Here is a 21,042-nt window from a genome sequence, read left to right as displayed (position 1 = left end):
GTAGTGCCATTTCATCGACTTGAATGTTAAAAAAAGAAATCTTTTCTCAGGCTCTGAGCCATCTTCTCCCTCACAGACAAGTGTCATTATCATGCATTTCGATTTGGACTCTTTGGTTAGAATTGACTGCTTTGTTTTTACCTCTAGGATTACTTTAATTGGAAACTCGGGCTAGGGTAACCTTTCCATGACTTCTTTTGTTCATCATTTCAAATGTGTTAGTTATTAACTTGATCTCACACTTTTTTAGTAGAGAAGATCATCTTTTAAAGCACTTAAAAATCTGTTGATGGGTTAGAAAAACAAAAGAAAAAACTTCAGCATTAATATTATTCCTTTAAAAATCTTCTTTCATAAATTTTAGTAATTTTAGAGCCAAAGTATAAAACAAATAGGAAGATTAAAATACAATTATAAACATTACTGGATTAAAAAATTCTAAATCTTAAAAAACTGAATTGTTTAGAGATTATTTTACAAACATTAATTGAGAAAATTTTTTGCCTTACTTGATTATATCTTTGAATTAACGATAAACCAGAAATATACACTGAGGGAATAAGAGTTCAGGATTTGTTGACCTATGTTTTCTGTGAAACTTCAGCGAATTCTCACTTAACGAATATGAAATTGGTGTTCTTTAGGGAAAGGACCAGGGAAAAAGAGAGGCCCAACTATCAAGATATCTGGGGTTCAGGTTAATGTGAAATCTATTATCCAACATGAAGAAGAGTTTGAGATGCTGCATAAATCTATCCCTGTAGACCCTGAAGAAAAAAAAAAGTGAGTATAATACATGCTTATGTGTGGGTGCTTGTGCCATTAGAAAACAGATTTGAAGTTACAGATATGTGTAGTTATGTAGTATTTTCATTGTCTTTTCTCTAACATACCAGAGTGCTTTGCTCATTGGTGTTTATTCCCAAATCAGAAAGACCCCTCCTCTAATGTCCTCCTGCTTTGGAAATCTTTTCAGATACTGCTTAACCTGTCGTGTCAAAGCTGCACATTTTGATGTCGAGTGGGGAGTAGAGGATGATTCTCGCCTATTGCTGGGAATTTATGAACACGGCTATGGAAACTGGGAGCTAATTAAAACGGATCCAGAGCTTAAGTTAACTGACAAAGTAAGTATTTCTGTGATGCTGGAGATGTCTAGAAGATTTGTTGTATAATATTTTTATATTGATTACTTACTTTTAACTATTTTCTGGGGGGTGGGGATCAAATTGGAAATTAGAACAATAGTAAATTCCTGGGATTTCTTTATCCTTGGAAACATTACCATCTTTAGTGGACTGTGGCACTATTTCAGAGATGACGATAATAGCCGGTGAAATTTTTGGGAAATTATAGGAGAAGTCTTCAAATTCTGATTTTTATTGTAGGTCAAATCTCATTGCAACAAATACCAGGGTAAGATTATTAATAATAAGAGCATTTCTCGGCCTTAGTTGTTGGCACTTTCTTTAACAATATTTGAAACAGCCATATTTCATTTCTACACATGAAGAAAGAATGAGCCATACCTTGGTATTTTTTGTAATGGAATTAAACACTGGCTGTACTTCTCCCACAAAATCGAGCCTCCCACCCTATCCGTTGCACATCAGGCTACCAAGTATAGTAAGGCCGTGCTCAGAGCTGTAAGCAGGGAAAGCTGGCTCAAATTTTAGTAGGATGCGCTCCATGTTGTGCTCCTGGCAGGGCTTTTCCTGGCACGTCAAACAATGCTCATCCCAGGTGCAATGTTCTCAGAGGGTGACAGCACCCTGCCATAAGCACTGAGACCAAATCCAGTCTGGCCTGAGAGGTCCAGCTGTGTCCTGGCATAGCTCAGTGCTCTCCAGCAATGCTCTAAGAAGCATTTTCAATCTAAAATGAAGCTTTAACCTAGCTCCAGGGATTCCCTGCTCCTGGAAGGAGGAAATCCACGACGGCTGGGATGCTCTAGCAGATGAAGCCAACAAGCCCCTCCTACCTGAGTTGTTCTACCCTGTTAACAGCACAGGTAGGAGCCAGTGGGAGAGCTGGATTTCTCCATCCCATTTTGTAAAACGAGAACGGCTCATAAGGGATTTTCAGTGACTGGGAGCCATGGACATGAGATAGGATCTGAGGCTTTATCTGTATTTTGGGTGGTGGGGAGGGAAAGGACTGCTGAGTTGTTTGTCATCTCTGTTTATCCTGATCCACTAACCGGGCCGTGGGCCGTGCCGGGTACTTCTCTTCCTTTCCTGTTGAAGATCCTGCCAGTGGAGACAGATAAAAAGCCCCAGGGAAAGCAGCTGCAGACCCGAGCGGACTACTTGCTGAAGCTGCTCAGGAAGAGTTTGGAGAAGGAGGGGGCCGTGACGGGCGGGGAAGAGGTGAGTGCAGCTGCCAGCCGGGCACCGCCCAGGGGTCTGAGGCTCCAGCCCTGCAGGGTTAGGTTGGGGCAGAGATGCCCTCTCCAGGCATCTCCACAGAACGCTAACCCTCTCCTTGTCAGGTGTTGCTGTTGAGGTTCCAGTAATGATGGTTTGGTTGGGTAATGATAGGAATGTTCATTTAGTAATTGACCTGAACATCTTGGCATTCTCCTCAAATATTGCCTCAAAATAGTCCTCATTTCTCCCAGTGCCACTGGTCTAGACATACTGTTGCTGTGTCTTTATGCTCCTTCCTCAATTTTGGAATATAGTTCTCAGTACTGCGTGAATATCACTGGGTTTGCCCGTTGTTACAGCTAACACTCGGCTACTTGTAATCATGAGTCCCAGGGATAAAATGGGTAATTAGGATACACAGTTAATTCAGAAACTGGACTTCAGTTACAGTTGCCTGACTTGCTCAGTGAAAAATTTCAACCGAGTTACTAATGGACTCATCTGAGCTTTAGCTTTTATTTCCCCAACTTTTCATTTCAATTCAGGCCTAAAAAGATGAGAATCACAGTTAGGAGATACTATAAGTTACAGCCAGTAGTAGCAGCCTTTGTGTGTGCATGTTCCTTAAGTGCTCTTAGAGCCATGCCATTTGTATTAATTTCCCTATATTATAAAGAAAGCAAGTTTTAGAAAAAAATCCTATCCCATACCTTGTCCTTTTCTGCGTAGTAGTGTCATAATTAATGTCATTGTTCACATAATATGTTGAGGATATTCTATAAGTTAGGTTAGGTTCTGGGGAGATAGATTGCATCATGTTTTTACTTGTTTAAATTACTGTATCTGTTTGAGTAGATGAACACCTTTTCATTATTTTTAGATATAACATGCTTCTAGTTTTTTTTAATGTTACTCTTATTTTATATATTATCTTTATTTATATCTTTGTACATAAGGTGTTTTTTCTTCTTTTGAATTTTATCTTTAGATTGAATTCCAAAAAATGGAATCAGTAGGTTCAAGGATATGGATGTTTTTGTGTGGCATAGGAGATTTATAAGGCCTATAGTTTCTTTTTTTCTGCTTCAGGTAAAATTGGTTGCACTCCTTTGAGTTTTCTCTGAGTTTCCTTGTTCGAATTATATGGCTGCTACTGTTCCAAAGAATCATGATGTTATTTGGTCATGCTTTTGAGGGACTTGCTTTATCATCATTTTCTTACCCTTTCCAGGCCAAATTAAAGAAGCGGAAGCCTCGAGTAAAGAAGGAAAACAAAGCACCGAGGCTGAAAGATGAGCATGGAATTGAGTTTTCATCTCCTAGACACTCAGATAATCCATCAGAAGAGGGAGAAGTAAAGGTATGAGGCTGGATTTCAGTTGAGATTATTTTTAAGTTACATTTATTGTGCCAACTGGTATAAAATCATTTGAAATGTGTTTGGTTTACATGCCAGAGTAGATAAAATAAAAATAGAAACTATGTTATGTCTTTGCTTAACCTGTGAGAGAGGAATATAGTTGTTCATTTAAAATCAGCAATTGAAAATTCATAATAGAAGTAAATTCGTAATGGAAGGAAATGAAGGGAACCATGCAAATGGCAGTTGACACTCAGCCTCATTGTTGGGAGCGATGAGTGGTGGAGACTGTGGTTAACCAGGGAGCTCATGCCTAATGTATAGGGGCAGCTGTTACGCAGTTCATTGTTGGGTGGGCCAAACAAAACTCATCTGTGGGTCAGGTTTGGCCCAAGGCCTGTCAATTTGTAACCTCTGGTCTAAGCAAAATGAAAAATAACTTGCTAGCATTCAGTCTGTTGTTTCAGTGACTGAAAACTTTATGGGATTTTATTTTGTTACTCTTCAAGTGTAATTGCCCTTTGAGGTTATTTCCAGGAGGATCAGCAGTGGGTATGTGAGCTAGCATGGATTTGAGTCAAGCATGCATGAATTCAAATACTAGCAACCTTACCAATTACTACCTGGCAGGTATATAATCTCTTTGTTCCTCAGTTTTTTCCATCTGTGAAATGGGAATGATAATGCCTGTGTTGAAGGGTTGCTATGAGAAATAAAGAGAAGATGTAAGTGAAGAGCATCTGCCTCTACAGGCTTCACTTTAAGCAGATAGCTTTAAGGCTGTATGCTTGAGAACATACTTCTGTGGACACAGTGATGAACCATTGGGGCAGTGCTTTTTTTTCTAGAAAGTAAACGAGGAAATGTAAAGTTTGTGGTAAAAGCTCATAGCCTTGTTTGTTTTCTAGGATGATGGCTTAGAAAAAAGTCCAATGAAAAAGAAACAGAAGAAGAAAGAGAACAAGGAGAACAAGGAGAAACAAATGAGTTCTAGGAAAGACAAGGAAGGGGACAAGGAAAGGAAGAAATCAAAAGATAAGAAAGAGAAGGTATCGATGTCATTCTACTTACTGAGATGCCTGCAGCCTTTGAAATTCCCTTCTAGGATTTAGAAGTAGAATGGGGTTTGAGGGACCCTGAAATAATTGTCATTTTATGAGTATATCCCAGAAGGAAGGATGGGGCTGTCAGGGGGATGCCTGCACCTCTTCCTGCAGAGAGAGGGGAGTGTGTGAGTTGTGGTGTTCTTTAATATAGAAGCCTTTATTTGCTCTTTTATTACACATTTCAGAGAGGGTGTTGGAATGAGACAGGACAGGTAACTACTTGATACATGTTCTCAGACTCATGGTAGAAAAGCACAGTCCACAGATGAATCTGAATACATGAAATACTATGAAATACTATCAAGAGTTAAGCTTTTGGAGTAGAAATGGGTGAAAGCCCTACTATTATTATATAATCTTCATGTTGGGGTTTTATGAAGTTCACTCCAAACCACAGAATTCTGGTACAGTGTTGCACCTTGCTGACTTATGATGAAATTATTTTGCAATTAATCTTTAATCATTGTTGAAACATACAAACAAATAACTGCCTTAATTCTACCATCCAGTCATAGCTCTAACAGATTTCTTGATGAGCACCTTTGGAACTTTTTATTATGCATATAAGAACAAATATAAAATAAAAATCAGACCAGACTGTTTGTATAGCCTTATTCTCCCCACTTAGCAATATATCACAAACAGCTTTCCAAGTGAATAAATAAAAGTTAAAATCATTTTTAATAGATAAGGAAGATTTTGTTTGATTATAACATTTTGGAAACAATTTAAGTTTCCCATATTGAAATTGCTTTCAAATTTCTAATGTTATAAACTGTACTGTAACAGATACCTTTCTTTGCATCTGTGTTTCTGCAGAAAGGTATTCTTCTCTTAAGGTGGAATATTTAAAAAATAAAAGCACAAAGAATGATTTAGCCAGCATCCACGTGTCCACTACCCAGATATTGCAGCTGTTGTTAACATTTTTCATGTTTACTTCAAGTGGGTTTTTTTTGGGCTACTGTATTTGGTATCCATGCACTCATTACTGGGACTCCCCTCTGTTTCTTCTCCCAGTTTCATTGCTCTCCTCCCTCTTCTCTCCTCTGTAACACTGCCCTGAAGTTCGTGTGAAACCTTCCTGCCCATGTTTTTATACTTTTACTACATATTACATAATCATAATCAAAGCATAGTATTGTTTTATGTTTTTGAATGTTCATACATAAAGTTATTTTTTATATGTATCTCTGTCTCCATCCTTCTGCACCCTTTCATGGATAAATGAACTTTACCCATGTGGATTTATGTAAATTTCAATCACTTGAAATATTTTGGTTAATACAGTTTCCAAGATCAAAGTGTACTTTCATTTTTAAGTTGCTACATGCTACTCTGTGAGGGCTCTGCCAATTCACAATCTTAAGCTCTTGATGACATTTTTATGCATTTTATGGATTAGGGAATAGAAGCCAGAATAGCATTGATGAAGCTAAAATTATAATTGGCTCTGTTTAGAGACAGAAGTGGGAATGACATATGATTAAACTGTTAATCAAATAGGTTTGGCTTCATGATGTCTCAAAACTGAGGCCATCCTATGTACCCACTTGTAGTGATGTGACATAGCTGAGAAGTCCAAATTGCAAGACAGGAGTACACAAATGACAATGATTCCTTGTAACTCTTTTTTAAAAGCCTAAAGGTGGTGATGCCAAATCTTCAAGTAAATCAAAGCGATCTCAGGGTCCTGTCCATATTACAGCAGGAAGTGAACCTGTCCCCATTGGAGAGGATGAGGATGATGATCTGGACCAGGAGACATTCAGCATAGTAAGTCCTGAAGTTGAGGAATTCTGGGGTCTGCAGCCACAGTGCTTGCTGCGGCTTTGCCTTTCGTAGTTGCCGCCACTCAGCCTCAGTCGGTCTAAGCAGCATGACCTGAGACGAGGCTGGGGTCCTGGCTGCGTGAGCTGGAGCGGTGGCGAGCACGGCCTATCTTATGTGTTCCCGTGTTGTGGGGCTAGGAGCCAAGACGTGGCCTAGGATGTGGTCCATCTCCTCATAGGAGACAGGGCAGGTGAGGGGAGGAGTCATGGACCAAGCCTTGTATGGGATGGAAACAGGCCAGTGCGTCCTCCGGGACTTAGGCCCTTACCGGAGCTGCACGTGTATATTTCATTGTGTTGCACTCGCTTCCCTTCCCCTCCTCTCTTGAGGTCTTTTCCTTTCCCCAAACTTCCACACATCACTGTTCACTTGAATAGTTAATTTAGTTTCAGAGAGAAAGTGATCTTCCAAATCTCAGAATATTCCTGCTCTGGGGAAGCGAAGCATAGAATTTTGACCTCCTCCTGTAAGGCAGTCTTCTCTCTTTTTACCCTTTTTTCCCCATGTTCCCAGAAACCTGTATGCATACGTGTATTTTTTTTTCTCTTCGCACTTATCTCATTTTTCTTAAATCTCTTTACTATTCTTCCTGTGAGCTCTCTGAGGGCAAGTACTGTGTCTTATATAAAGTATGTGTAGATGCTAGAAGTAGCTCAATAAATGAGTAAATGAGTAAATTCATTACACAACCAGCTCTCTGATCTGTTTCCTGCTTCTTAGCCCAGTGTTTATAAGAGAAAATCATAACTAACGCTTCTGTGGTACCATACTATTTAAAAAATTGCTCTTATCCAACATTGTAAATCAATTATACTTGAAGTAAAAAAAAAGAAAAGAAAATTGCATTTACATACTGGCTCATTTACTCTTGTTTTTATATTATGATATCTTCTAAAAATACAGAAAAATTTCAGGAATGTAATAGGCATTGATAGAGGTACCATCAAGTTTTGTCAGGTCTGAACTTTTTAAGGCTCAGGCTATAAAGTTGAAGCTTCTGGTCATGGTTTGTTACCTCCCTAGAAGTGGTCACAATTCTAAATTCAGTATAGATCAAATCGTAATTCTCATGCGTGGTTCTAGAGTTTACTTAATGTCTCTAAAGACAGTAAGTAATAGCTCATATAAACAGCCAGGCGTTATTAGTGTGCTTTTTGTGTATTTTCTCCACAACAACCTATGAGGTAGGTAATTATCTCTATTTTACCCCTTAAAAAATAAGGTGAGGAGAGTTAAGTAACTTGTCCAAGATGTAGAGCAAAGATTTGAACCTATCAATAAATGCCGCACTGTGTGTATCCTGTAACTTGCGTTTCCTCCCTCAGCATGTACACTTTCGAGATTTATCCATGTTGATAATTATGTCTCTGATTTCAGTGTTTCATATTATTCTGTTTTATGACTTCCACAATTCATTCTTTCTCCTATTGATGGACATTGGGGTTTTCCAAATGTTTACTACTACAAATTGGCTGCAGTGAAATTGTAAATATTTTCTTATACACATGTGTAAGAGCTTCGCTAGTGTGTAGCTTGAGCAAAAAAGCTGGGTGTTTCTTTGGGTCTGCACATCTACTGCTTTTAGATGTTGTGGAATTAGTCTTCAAAGTGATTGTAGAGATTTGCACTCTTTCCAGCAACGAATGTGAGTTCCAGCTGCTTCCCAGTCTCGGAAACGCTTGGTAATTTCTAACTTCTTAATTTTTGCCAATCTAAGAGGTATGAAATATTGACCAGTGGTGCTGTTGAACATTTACTTTCATATTTATTGGGCATTCATGTTTCTGGTGAATTGCCTTTTCATATCCTTTGCCTGTTCCAGGTAAATTTTCTCTTCTTACCTTTTCTATAGGAATCCTATATCCATTCGCAATACTAATCTTTTATCTGTTACAGTCATGTATCTTCCAGTTTATTTTGTGTCCTTTTAAAAAATTTAAGTACAATACTGGAAAATAAATTGTAAGTATATAGCTATGGAAATTATCACAAAGTGATGGAAGTTTGTCAGATTTTCACTCTTCTGAAGTTACATGGACATGTGCCTTAATAGTTCCTTATATTAGATACTTTAGTGGCTGACAACCATGCCCTACAGGTCAGAGAAATTTTCTTAAATTATTTTGTGATAATTTCCTCCTCAGTTCTTAATTTTATCCTACTTTTTGGATATTGGACTTTGGGAGTGGTCCCTAATATTATCTTAAACTTTCTTCCATTTCTTCTTTTTTAACTCTGCTTTCTTGGAGATCTCCTCAGCTTTATCTGCCATTATTTTTTTTGAGGTTTTCATTTCTCTCGTCATGTGTTATTTCCAAGATCTTTTTTCCCCATGTGGTTCTCTGAATGTTTTTATATTTCTCTTAGATTTGTTTTCTGTCACTCATGTTAGATATTTTTCAAATGGCTTGGTAATCCTTGGTTGTCTGCTCGTATTTAAGAGTAGGGACTAAACATCTGATTGGAAGCTCTGAACATGTGGGTGGGGCTTGATCGACTTTTAGAGTGTTCTCTGTAGGGTGATCTGGCTGGGCTGCTTCCTTGGAAAACTTCCAGTGGGGAATCAGCATCATTTGGTTCTTCCTCTTGGGTGGTTGGATTTTGGGGAATGAGAATCCTCCAGTCTCCTGACTGGAGGGTTTAAGGCCTAGCTTTCTTCGTTCTAGAATCTGAGAGGCAAAAAATAAACAAATAAATAAAAAGACTGGGTGGTGGCTTATCTAATATGCATATATTCGTACAATGCTATTCTCAGTGTAGTAGCCTTGCCTCTCAACTATGCCTGTGTAGCCCAGTTCAGAGACTTTTCTTTTATCCTCTCCAGAGCATAAACCTCCATATCTTTTGTCGGGCAGAGTTGGAAGTCTGGGCGTCTATTATAAATCTGTTCCTCTTAGGCAGTCTTAAAAAAACAAAACAAAACAAAACAAAATCCTTATTTTTAGCCCTCATCCCTACTTCCAGAGATACTTAGCTAGCCTCTGCAGGAATTGCAGTATAAATCAGGTTGGTTCTCAGCTCTCTCCACTGCTGGGTTAGGATTTCATTGTCTCAGGTCTATTAAGTCATTTCACTTGCTGCCAATATTTTGTTGCTGTTGCTTCCTCTCATTTTCCCTGTCTTTGTGGGCTTATCTCTTCTTACTGCGATTCCTTTACTGTTGTTTTAGTGGATGGGGAGGGGGAGAAAAAGATTCCTGTGTTCAGTCTACTATCTTTATCTGGAAACCTTTCCCTCAGTTTCTTACAAGTCTAAAGGACTTGTAAATATTTTATCCTGTAGTTTTAGATAGTTTGTGATGGGAGGTTTTCAGGTTAGGTCTATAATTTTGCTTCTCATTATCTTCATAATGGCCTTGGGAGATTATCATGCCCCTCTTGCAGATGAGGAAACAGAGCAGCGTTTTGAGAGGCCAAGTAAGCTGTGAAAGTCATCGCTCTGAGTGATGGAGCTGGGACTTGAACCTCAGGTTTTTCCGACTCTAACATTTATACTTGTTCCCCTGCCATTACCTGCTTCTCCTCTAGTGATTATGTGGCCTGGGGGGCGCTGTGTGTTCTCTGGGAATTTAGGGCACAGTAAGCACAGCTGAAGCTGTCTTTGCTGCAGATGTTTTATGTCTCTACTCTTGGTCTGTTCCAGTGTAAGGAGAGGATGAGGCCTGTGAAAAAGGCACTGAAACAGTTGGATAAACCTGACAAGGGGCTCAGTGTACAGGAACAGCTGGAGCACACCCGGAACTGCCTGCTGAAAATCGGGGACCGGATAGCCGAGTGCCTTAAAGCTTACTCAGACCAGGAGCACATCAAACTGTGGAGGAGGTAAGCAGCTGCAGCCTCAAATTGCCTGGTTTGATTTGATGACAAAGTGTGTGTTAGGGGTTCTGTTTTGTTTTATGCAACATGACACAGCCACCTAATGAACAATTGTTTTCCCCAGCAAAAGCAGCCTATTAACAACATACCTGCAGGCTTCAGTTTCCTTTTCCTGAAATAGGCCATTCCTCTGAGACTAATCTTTTGAATGGGTAGGATGATGTCATTATTTTATGAGAGAAATACCGTGATACTGGATTTGCTGGCCTGTCCTCAGAATAAAGACTCAGTCTTTAGACCTGGAAGGGATAGAAACCATCTATAATTTCACTACTTTACCCATCTCAGGTTAATATTCAGAGATAATATAATAACTAATTGGTTAGTTCTCTGCTAACCTCATGCGAGGAAGCAAAGGCTAAAACCACCAGAGCTATGAGTTCTCTTCTCTTTAATAATTGAAGAACTGTAGAAGTAATTTGGATTAATGCAGTTAATCCAGAACTTCAGTTTGTAAGGCATTATGACTTACATATATTCATTTATACATTCACTTTTGATGTTTTAAGAAAACATGACTGGCATTTCTCAAAGACAATTGTAACATTAAGTCTCTTTCCATACTCCACAGTTACGTTGAACTCATACATTAATACTTCATGGTTAATGTAGTTATCTTTGTATAATATACCTAATATCAGTGGATTGGCTTTTGAGTGAAAAAGAGATTTAAGAAAACCTTCTGTCATGATGCTGTCTATCCGTAGCATGCTTCACACCCTTTAAAAAAAGAAGGTCTAAGTTTTGAAATGTGACTTTACTTCCGTTTTACACTGTTACCAAACCAGATCCCTGTGTCTAGCCATCTGGCTTTCTGTATACTGAGCTTAATCCCTGTTGGAAGATAACGAAAATGCATCATCTTAACGTATAGATCCGCGAAGCTGGGCTGGATACTGTGCACTGGGGCCAGTCTTTGTTTAGATGTGCCAGGTTCTATGGTCCTGGCCTGCTGTGGTTCATAAGGAGTTCCTTGCCCACTTGTGAGAAACTGTCCATGATGAAGTGGTGATTGGAAGATCAAGTATAGTAGGAATTCCAAGAAGGAATAAGTACATGCAGAGGAGTAGTGAGGGAGGGAAGTCTTCTGAGGGCTGGGCATGTACACTCGAGCCGGCATGGAAGAGCAGAGTGGACCTGCTTAGATGAGGAGAGGTCTCGGGCTTCAGCAAAGCCTTGAAAGTGGGACAGTGAGGGGACTGGGAGGGTCTTAGGGTTTAAAGGCAGTTCGTTAAGATGACTGAAGCCCTATTACAGAAGGCTTTAGAAAGGAAGGCGATGGATTTCCACACTGTGCAGCAGGTTTACTTGTCAGGAGCCAGGGCAGTGTCCTCTGAGTGGCATGGCACGGTGTGGTGTGACTGCTCTCCAGGAAGTGTGCGAGGATGTGAGCCTTCCCTTCCAGCTCACGGAGGGTACCTGTGCCTCCTTGTTCTACACACCCGTTTTACCGGTCACCCCCCTGTTGACAGTAATGCCATGCTAGAGTAAGTGCAGTGGAATTGGAGGAGAAGAGTCCCTTGGAGTTTTAAGGTAGAAGTGACAGGCCTTGGTGGTGACGCCTGGGAGGAAAGAAGGGGCAGCAATGCAGAGATGCCCAGCCGTATATAGGTCCCCACCTGGGGTATGGCGGTAATGACAGATCGCCCGCAGAGTCCAGGGAGTGCAGGAGGTGTGGAGGAAGACGTTGGGTCCGGAGCCCTAGGTGCCAGTGAAATAAATTAGAGGGGTTTTAGCTGTGAGACAGAACCCTCGTCTCCAGACCCCTAGGTCAAATTCTATTGACAGTAGCATTTAAAGGTGTATTTATTATTGAGGCCAAGACCTGAAAGATTATTTCTGTAACTTATTTTCTATACTTGGAGAGTATTCCACAGCAAAATTCAATAACTTGCCATCTATAAAGAGAATAGTTATTTTTAAAATTCTGTAATTCACCAGAACAAATTTTTTTTTTTTTTAAGGAACCTATGGATTTTTGTTTCCAAGTTTACAGAATTTGATGCTCGAAAATTGCATAAGTTATACAAGATGGCTCACAAGAAAAGGTCTCAAGAAGAAGAGGTAAAATACAAATTTAATTCTAATTCATACAAACAGATAAAAACCATTTCCACAGAAAAATTCCTAATTACTGTTTTTTTCCTGAGGAGATGATCATAGACTCATAGGTTGTTGGTGCTAGAAAGGGCACGGGTTCTCTGCCTTTACTTTGCAGATGGAGGTCTAGGTCCAAGAGGCGGTGCAGTAGCCCACCACAGCCCAGCCTGTCTTGGATGGTGGGCTCTTTCACTGTGTTAGCTGTGCAGTTTCTCCACATGTTCCACAAGTAGACAAACTAACACTTAAGACCCGATGGGTAAAATAGCCAATGTATTGGAACCAGACAGTGTGGAAATTCTGACAAGGAGTTGTTCCTATGTGTTCTTATATCCTGGAATCATTTATTCACCAGGGCTTTTCTTCCATATGCACATGTCTTACGGTAGCTTATAACTGTGGCTCCTGAAAGATAACAGTTATGGGCAGCACATAATTTTTCTGTTCTTTTCTGGTCCACATGTACTTGGTGTCCTTCTAGCTTTTGTACGTAGGGTCCCAACCGCTCATGTAAAGGAGCAAACATGAGAAGGTGCCCAGAAGCTGCCTCCCCTTCTTTGGTGGAGGGGCATGGGCATGAAGTGATTTGGCTGATGCCGCAGGGGCAGCGTTCCTTGTTCAGCCATGTCTGTTTGCAGATCTGGTGACTTGCCACGTGGGCCCTACCCCAATTAGCCATGTAGCTCCGGCCTAGGAACATTTAATACCTCCTTCACTACCATGTCAAGGCTGAGGTCTTATGTCTCTCATCCTCTCCCGTATCCTCAGCACCTGGAATGGTGCCAGGCGCAGGGCAGGTGCTCAGAAGTATTTGTTGCATAAGCATATCCTGTGCCCAGCACTGTGCTGAGCTGTGGAGTAGCACCCTCAAGTGGTTTATAATTTAATTTTACATGGAAGAATATGGTAGAACGGCAATATACAGGAATAGTATAGTAATACTGCTGAATGTTACTGTGAATTTTATACATTGTAAAAAGTCTCTGAAAGAATAGTCAGGAAAAGCCCCAGGAGGGAATGCAATGGTTGGGGAAAGGCCCTCTAGGAAAGAGTGAAGGTTAGGATGAGTGAGGTTGGACAAATGATGTAAAGGGTAAAGGGCTTCATTAGTCTAGGTATCAGAAGTTAGGATAAGGTGAGTAATCAAAGTAGTGGTCCCACTAGTTGGGGTTATAGTATACATTCACAACCTTTCTGGAGGACAGTTTAGTAAGATTTACCAAAAGACTAAAACATGCAATTCTCCTTCTAAGAATTTAGTCGAAAGAGATAATTAAGGGTTTAAACATGATTATATGGAAATGACTCGATATATCCATATCAGGGAATATTCAACTATAAATATAATATTGTGGAAGTAAGTATTCACATAAGATTTTTACAATACATTAAGTAAAAAAAGAATATCAAATAATATTTTTGTTTAAAAAACGCACACACACACACGCACACATGCGCACACACACAGACAGCAGTTCCCCCCACTGTGGTTTGCTTTCCACAGTTTCAGTTACCTGCAGTCAGTCATGGTCTGAAAATATTAAATGGAAAATTCCAGAAATAAACAATTCATAAGTTTTAAATTGCGCACTGGTCTGAGTAGCGTGATGAAATCTCGTGCCGTCCTGCTCTCTCCCACGTGGGACGTGAATCATCCCTTTGTCCAGCGTATCCACACTATACGCTACCTGCCCACTAGTAACTGGGTAGCTCTCTTGGCTATCAGATCGACTGTTGTGGTATTGCAGTGCTTGAGTTCAGGTAATCCTTATTTTACTAAATAGTAGCCCCAAAGCACAAGAGTAGTGATGCTGGCAATTCGGATAGTCTCTTACTGTGCCTGATTCATAAATTGAACTCTCATAGGCATGTATGTATTGGAAAAAACATAGTACATATAGGGTTCAGTACTATCTGCAGTTTCAGGCGTCCACTGGAGGTCCTGAAGTGTATCTCCCGTGGATTAGGGGGGTGTACTGTATTATGTATGAACACACAAAATGGCTCAGAAAGACGTGGACCAAATTATTAACAGTAATTCCCTTGGTGGTGAGATTTTTAGGTCACTTCACAGTTCTTATTTTTTCCTTATTGCATTTTCTGATGTTTTTATGTCAAATATTTCACTTGTGTGGTAAAGATATGTTGTTACTTCAACATTTAGATGTTTAGCTTGATGACTTTGGCATGGGAACTAGTTCCCACTGGGCCAGTCAGGGGTTGTTTGTTCAAGTTAGCCTGAAGAAGTTGGCGGTCCCAGTTTTACATGGCCTGAGAGCAATTTGCAAGAGTGCTGACAGCCTGGCCCCTGTTCCTCGCCCCGCGCAGTGACATCCAGCGGCCTGGGCCCTTGTTCTGACAGCTGCAGGTCACTGGAGGTTGGCTTCTTTGTAGTGGCCTAGCAGGTTGAGCAGCAGGTGGAGCTCTGTGAGGCTGTCCATGCCCTGGGAGCTCAGTGGAATTTATGAGCATTTTTTCCTAAGAAGGTAGTAAACAGCAGGGAAGCCGAGAGGGACTTGTCAAAAGTCAAGAGGGAAATATTTAAAGGTGGTGATCTTTATACTGTTCTTGGGAATTCCACCTGGGATCCTGAGGGTCTTTGGTTTCCTTTTACTCTACAGGAGCAGAAGAAGAAAGATGATGCGATTGGTGGTAAGAAACCATTTCGACCAGAGGCCTCGGGTTCAAGCCGGGATTCCCTGATGTCTCAGTCCCACACCCCGCACAACCCTCACCCTCAGAAGCCTCATTTGCCTGCCTCTCATGGCCCACAGATGCATGGACACCCAAGAGATAACTATAGTCACCCCAACAAGAGACACTTCAGTAATGCAGGTGAGTCATTAAGTGAAGTCTTAAAAACAGGTGCCGAGGGGACTTCCCTGGTGGTCCAGTGGTAAAGAATCCGCCTTCCAGTGCAGGGGATGTGGGTTCGAGCCCTGGTCGGGGAACTAAGATCCCACATGCCGCGGGGCAGCTAAGCCCAGGCGCCTCAACTAGAGAGCCTGCGTGCCGCAAACTGCAGAGCCCACGCACTCTGGAGCCCGCGCGCCACAACTAGAGAGAGAAAACCTGCACGCCACAGCTAGAGAGAAACCTGCACGCCACAACTATAGAGAATGTGCGACTCAGCGAAGGGCCCACACCCCGCAACTAAGACCCGACGCAGCCAAAAATAAATAAATAAAAATAAGTAAATAAATAGATATACCAAAAAACAAAACAAAACTCAGTTGTTTAAGAAAAAAAAAAGGTGCCGAAAGAAGAATCATTTTTTTTTCCAAAGACAGTAGCTGGACCTTTGTGCTTTATTCTCTTCCATCACTTTATTGTCCTCTTTTTTCTCAGTGAGATAAAGCATGAGACAAAGATCCAAAAGGCTGTTAATTCAACTCTAAGAAGAACATAACCAACATAAATAAGCAAAAGGCAAATGAACGACTCAGGGAAACAATTTACATTATATATGACAGTCAAATGATTAAAACTGCTAATATTGAAAAACTCCTTATGAATTGATAACAGAAGGATAACCAAATAGAAAAATGGACAAAGGTTAGGAATAGGGAATTCATTTGGAAGTGGAGATTCAAATGGCCAGTAGGACAAGATGAACAGTTGCTGCTGGGGAAATGTACATTAAAGTAACAATAAATTAACCAATTTCTTACCCATTCAGATCTGCAAAAATTAAAGGGTGAAATGCACACAAGTTGCTAGGAGTGTGAATTGCTACAGTCTTTCCAGAAAATAATCTGAAATATCTAAATACATAGGCCCTTTTTCTGGGAGTCTGTCCTGTAGTAATGCAAACACATACATGTATGAGGATGCTGTTACAGCCTTATAATGGCAAAAAGCTGGAAATAAATTGCCCATTAATAGAAAAATGGTTAGATGAATAATAGGATATTTGTACTCTATATTATTAGCAGTTGTTAAAAAAATGAGTTGGCTTTATAGTTAAAAAAAAAATTGGAGGGAAAAAAAAGCAACAACAACAGAATCTCTGTTGTGTGTGTGTTTAACTTTATTGAATAAACGTAACCATTTTAAATGAACAGTTCAGTGGCATTTAGTACATTCACAATGTTGTGCAACCACCACCTAAATCAAGTGCCAAAACACTTTGCTCACCCCAAAGAAAAAACAGTTTTCATTCTCCCCTCTCCCCAGCTTCCGACTACCACCCAGTCTGTCTTCTGTCTCTATAGGTTTACTTATTCTGGATTCTTTGTATTAAAGGAATCACATGGAATCATACAATATGTGTCTGACTTCTTTCACTTGGCATCCGGTTTTCAAGGTCCATCCATGTTGTAGCATGTATCAGTATTTCATTCCTTTTTGTGGCTGAATAATATCCCATTGTATGGTTAGACTAGAATTTGTTTGTCTTTTCATTAGTTGACGGATATTTGGGTTGTTTCTGCTTTTTGGCTATTGTGAATCGTACTGTTGTGCACATCTGCGTGCAACTATTTGAGTACCTATTTTCAATTCTTTTAGATGTGTACCTAGGAGTGTGGAATTGTTTGGTCATGTGATAATTCTACGTTTAACTTTTTGAGGAACCACCAAGCTGTTTTCTATGGTATATATTTGAATAATATATTTGTATAAGCATAGAGAAGGATGTGAAAACATAGACATACCAGTTACCTTAGGCTGGTAAAAATGTGGACGGATTGGAGGAAATTAATAATTTCTCCATTGTCTGTTACTTCACTGGTTACAATGAGCATGAATTACTTTTAAAGATAAAAGTAGTAAAAAGAAAAAAGCATATAGAACAAAACCTTAAAAGAATATAGTATATATAGAAGCATAGTATAAAATTTTACAGAGAGTCAAGTGTTCCATAATCAAAATGAAGTATACATTTTTTTCTAAACTTCAGTGTTAGGATTTCTTTTTTTTTTTTAAGTACATTCTAATCTTCCAGTAAAATTCTCAAGTTTCTAGGAAAATTGATTTTCTCCATCTCTTCCCCTTTTTTGGAACACATTAATGATAGGTATTTAAAAATTCTTGACTGTTATTTCTAATATCTGAATTATTGTGAACCATTTGTATTGTATGCTTTTTTTTTTTTTTTCCCTTGGTTTTCAGTCATAACAGCCCTATCTTTTAGCATGTCTGGTTATTTTTGATTAGATGATAGGCACTGTGTTTTAAAAATTGTAGAAGCCCCAGATGATGTCACTCTGCCCCAGAGAGGATTTACTCTTTCCTCCCCAGGCACATGGAGTGGGAGTCGATCATCTTAATCTAGTTCTCGTTTGGTCCCCCTGTTCCTGGGGTTTGGCTCTCCAGGGTACGGACGGAGGGCCTGCTGCACTCTCTGCCCCACCCCACTGGCAGGTCTTAAACTAGGATCTTGGTTTCCTCGGCACCGTGAGACAGCCCTGAACGGCTCTGCTTTTCAGAAGGTATCTAGCTTAGCTTTTTAGCCTCCTGCTCCCTGCAGATTCAGCAAATGTTCTAAGGGAAAACTGGCTGTGTGTTTGCAGTCCCTCAAGTGTCCAGTGTCCCTCTAGCTTAGAAAGACCGCCAAAAGCTCTGCCGGTGTCTCTGTTTCTCCAGCAGTGGTTCTCGGCTGGGAAAAGCCCAGATATTCAGCTTCTTGCCCAGGCTCAGAGTCACAGATCTCCCCAGTGGCTGCAGAAGTCAAGTCAACTATTATTACCTCTGAGGGTTTTTTTGCTCTTCGGAATCTTAGTCCTTCTAGTCTTCATTGCTTTGGCTGCTCTTTGATGTCTTTAAGCAGATTATCTTCTGTTTATCTGGTGTTTTCTTATTGTTCTTGGCAGAGTGTGATTCTGTGGCAGCTACTCTGAATTACCTGGAAGCAGAGGTTCCATGTCTTTTAATCTTAAAAATCTTAGTTCAATTAATTGAACACCATTTTATTAGTGGGGGGAGGTAATGACTGTACAAAAAGATGGTTGGGAAATGTTTCCATGTTCTTAGATGTAGTTGTATCAGTTGTATTGATTTTTCTCCTGGGATTAGACTGGTTTCATGTCATTCATGTGATGTCACTGATTTTATATTCTGATCCTTTGAAAGGACTCTTCTTACTAAGCTAACTGTCGTCTTTTATTTAAACTTTGGATTTCTCATCCCTCTCCTTAATAGTCAGTACTTCCTAACCAGTTATCTACCCCATGGAGGGTTCAAGAAGAAAGAAAAGCACCGTTTACTTTCTCTGGAAATAAATGACTTTGCCATCTCCATAGTACCACAGACCTTGACACCCTGTTTGAAACCTAGCTTTCTATTTAGTTTGAAGCCATCTTCAGATGATCCTTTCATGTTGTGAAGGTGTCTCTTTTTGTTGTTTGTTAATTTTTAGGTTGAATAGTCAAAAGTTTTTTACTTCTTGGTTCCCTGGCCTGCTCCACCCTGGGTCAGCAATGAATTTAAGCCGCTGGTCGACTATATATTGTTTTGACGGTATAAATTTCTAAGCTACACAGGTTCCTTTATGGTATTATTCTTTGGCTCTGTAAAAAATGCTAGAAAGCCAACAAAATGAGTAGAGATATATTTGGTGGCACGTCTTTGATCGTAACGAATTGTAGCTGGAAGATGGATTTCCCATGAGGCCACATGGTTCCTACTAGTTAAGCCTCTGTATTAGTTTCCTGAGACTGTTGTAACAAAGTGTACTACAAACTGGGCGGCTTAAAAGAACAGAAGTGTATTCTGTCATAGTTTTGGAGGCAGAACTCGATAATCAAGGTGTCAGCAGAGTTGGTTCCTTTTGGAGGATCTGAGGGTGAATCTGTTGCACGCCTCTATCCTGGCTTATACTGCTTACCAGCAAGCCTTGGTGTTGTGGCTGCACTGCTCCAATCTCTTTTTTTGTTTTTAATTTTATTTTATTTACTTTTTTACACAGCAGGTTCTTATTAGTTATCCATTATATACATATTAGTGTATATATGTCAATCCCAGTCTCCCAATTCATCCCCCCCAACCCCGCCACTTTCCCCCCTTGTGTCCATACATTTGTTCTCTACATCTGTGTCTCAATTTCTGCCCTGTAAACCGGTTAATTTGTACCATTTTTCTAGGTTCCACATATATGCATTAGTATACGATATTTGTTTTTCTCTTCCTGACTTACTTCACTCTGTATGACAGTCTCTGGATCCATCCACGTCTCTACAAATGACCCATTTTCGTTCCTTCTTAAGGCTGAGTAATACTCCATTGTATATATGTACCACATCTTCTTTATCCATTTGTCTGTTGATGGGCATTTAGGTTGCTTCCGTGTCCTGGCTATTGTAAATAGTGCTGCAGTGAACATTGGGATGCATGTGTCTTTTTGAATTATGGTTTTCTCTGGGTATATGCCCAGTAGTGGGATTGCTGGATCATATGGTAATTCTGTTTTTAGTTTTTTAAGGAACCTCCATACTGTTCTCCATAGTGGCTGTATCAATTTACATCCCCACCAACAGTGCAAGAGGATTTCCTTTTCTCCACACCCTCTCCAGCATTTGTTGTTTGTAGATTTTCTGATGATGCCCATTCTAACTGGTGTGAGGTGATACCTCATTGTAGTTTTGATTTGCATTTCTCTAATAATTAGTGATGTTGAGCAGCTTTTCATGTGCTTCTTGGCCGTCTGTATGTCTTTGGAGAAATGTCTATTTAGGTCTTCTGCCCATTTTTGGGATTGGGTTGTTTGTTCTTTTAATATTGAGCTGCATGAACTGTTTATGTGTTTTGGAGATTAATCCTTTGTCCGTTGGTTTGTTTGCAAATATTTTCTCCCATTCTGACGGTTGTCTTTTCATCGTGTTTGTAGTTTCCTTTGCTTTGCAAAAGCTTTTAAGTTTCATTAGGTCCCATTTGTTTATTTTTGTTTTTATTTCCATTACTCTAGGAGGTGGATCAAAAAATATCTTGCCGTGGTTTATGTCAAAGAGTATTCTTCTATGTTTTTCTCTAAGAGCTTTATAGTGTCTGGTCTTACATAGGTCTGTAATCCATTTTGAGTTTATTTTTGTGTATGGTGTTAGGGAGTGTTCTAATTTCATTCTTTTACATGTAGCTGTTCAATTTTCCCAGGACCACTTATTGAAGAGACTGTCTTTTCTCCATTGTATATCCTTGCCACCTTTGTCATAGATTAGTTGACCATAGGTGTGTGGGTTTATCTCTGGGCTTTCTATCCTGTTCCATTGATCTATATTTCTGTTTTTGTGCCAGTACCATATTGTCTTGATTACTATAGCTTTGTAGTATAGTCTGAAGTCAGGGAGTCTGATTCCTCCAGCTCCGTTTTTTTCCCTCAATACTGCTTTGGCTATTTGGGGTCTTTTGTGTCTCCATACAAATTTTAAGATTTTGGGTTCTAGTTCTGTAAAAAATGCCACTGG

General features: G+C 39.9%; 1 protein-coding gene across 21 annotated transcripts in view; it reads left to right on the top strand.

Annotated features, from left to right (window-relative positions):
- CHD2 (chromodomain helicase DNA binding protein 2) overlaps nucleotides 1–21,042 on the top strand; it is a 135,568-nt gene that overhangs the window by 101,100 nt on the left and 13,426 nt on the right. For 20 of the 21 annotated variants that reach the window (XM_082387827.1, XM_082387829.1, XM_082387828.1 and 17 more), the window contains 9 exons: nucleotides 645–783; nucleotides 977–1,127; nucleotides 2,247–2,369; nucleotides 3,601–3,729; nucleotides 4,638–4,778; nucleotides 6,477–6,611; nucleotides 10,311–10,489; nucleotides 12,508–12,607; nucleotides 15,265–15,478. In XM_082387827.1, the coding sequence (XP_082243953.1) occupies nucleotides 645–783; nucleotides 977–1,127; nucleotides 2,247–2,369; nucleotides 3,601–3,729; nucleotides 4,638–4,778; nucleotides 6,477–6,611; nucleotides 10,311–10,489; nucleotides 12,508–12,607; nucleotides 15,265–15,478 (1,311 nt within the window). The remainder of the gene's footprint in view (nucleotides 1–644; nucleotides 784–976; nucleotides 1,128–2,246; nucleotides 2,370–3,600; nucleotides 3,730–4,637; nucleotides 4,779–6,476; nucleotides 6,612–10,310; nucleotides 10,490–12,507; nucleotides 12,608–15,264; nucleotides 15,479–21,042) is intronic. The other variant, XM_082387819.1, reaches the window with a different exon arrangement.

The sequence above is a fragment of the Balaenoptera borealis genome, assembly GCF_965194805.1.
Source record: "Balaenoptera borealis genome assembly, chromosome: 3".
Taxonomy (NCBI): domain Eukaryota; kingdom Metazoa; phylum Chordata; class Mammalia; order Artiodactyla; family Balaenopteridae; genus Balaenoptera; species Balaenoptera borealis.
Note: the sequence above shows the minus strand (reverse complement) of the source record. Positions and strands in the feature narration are given on the sequence as shown.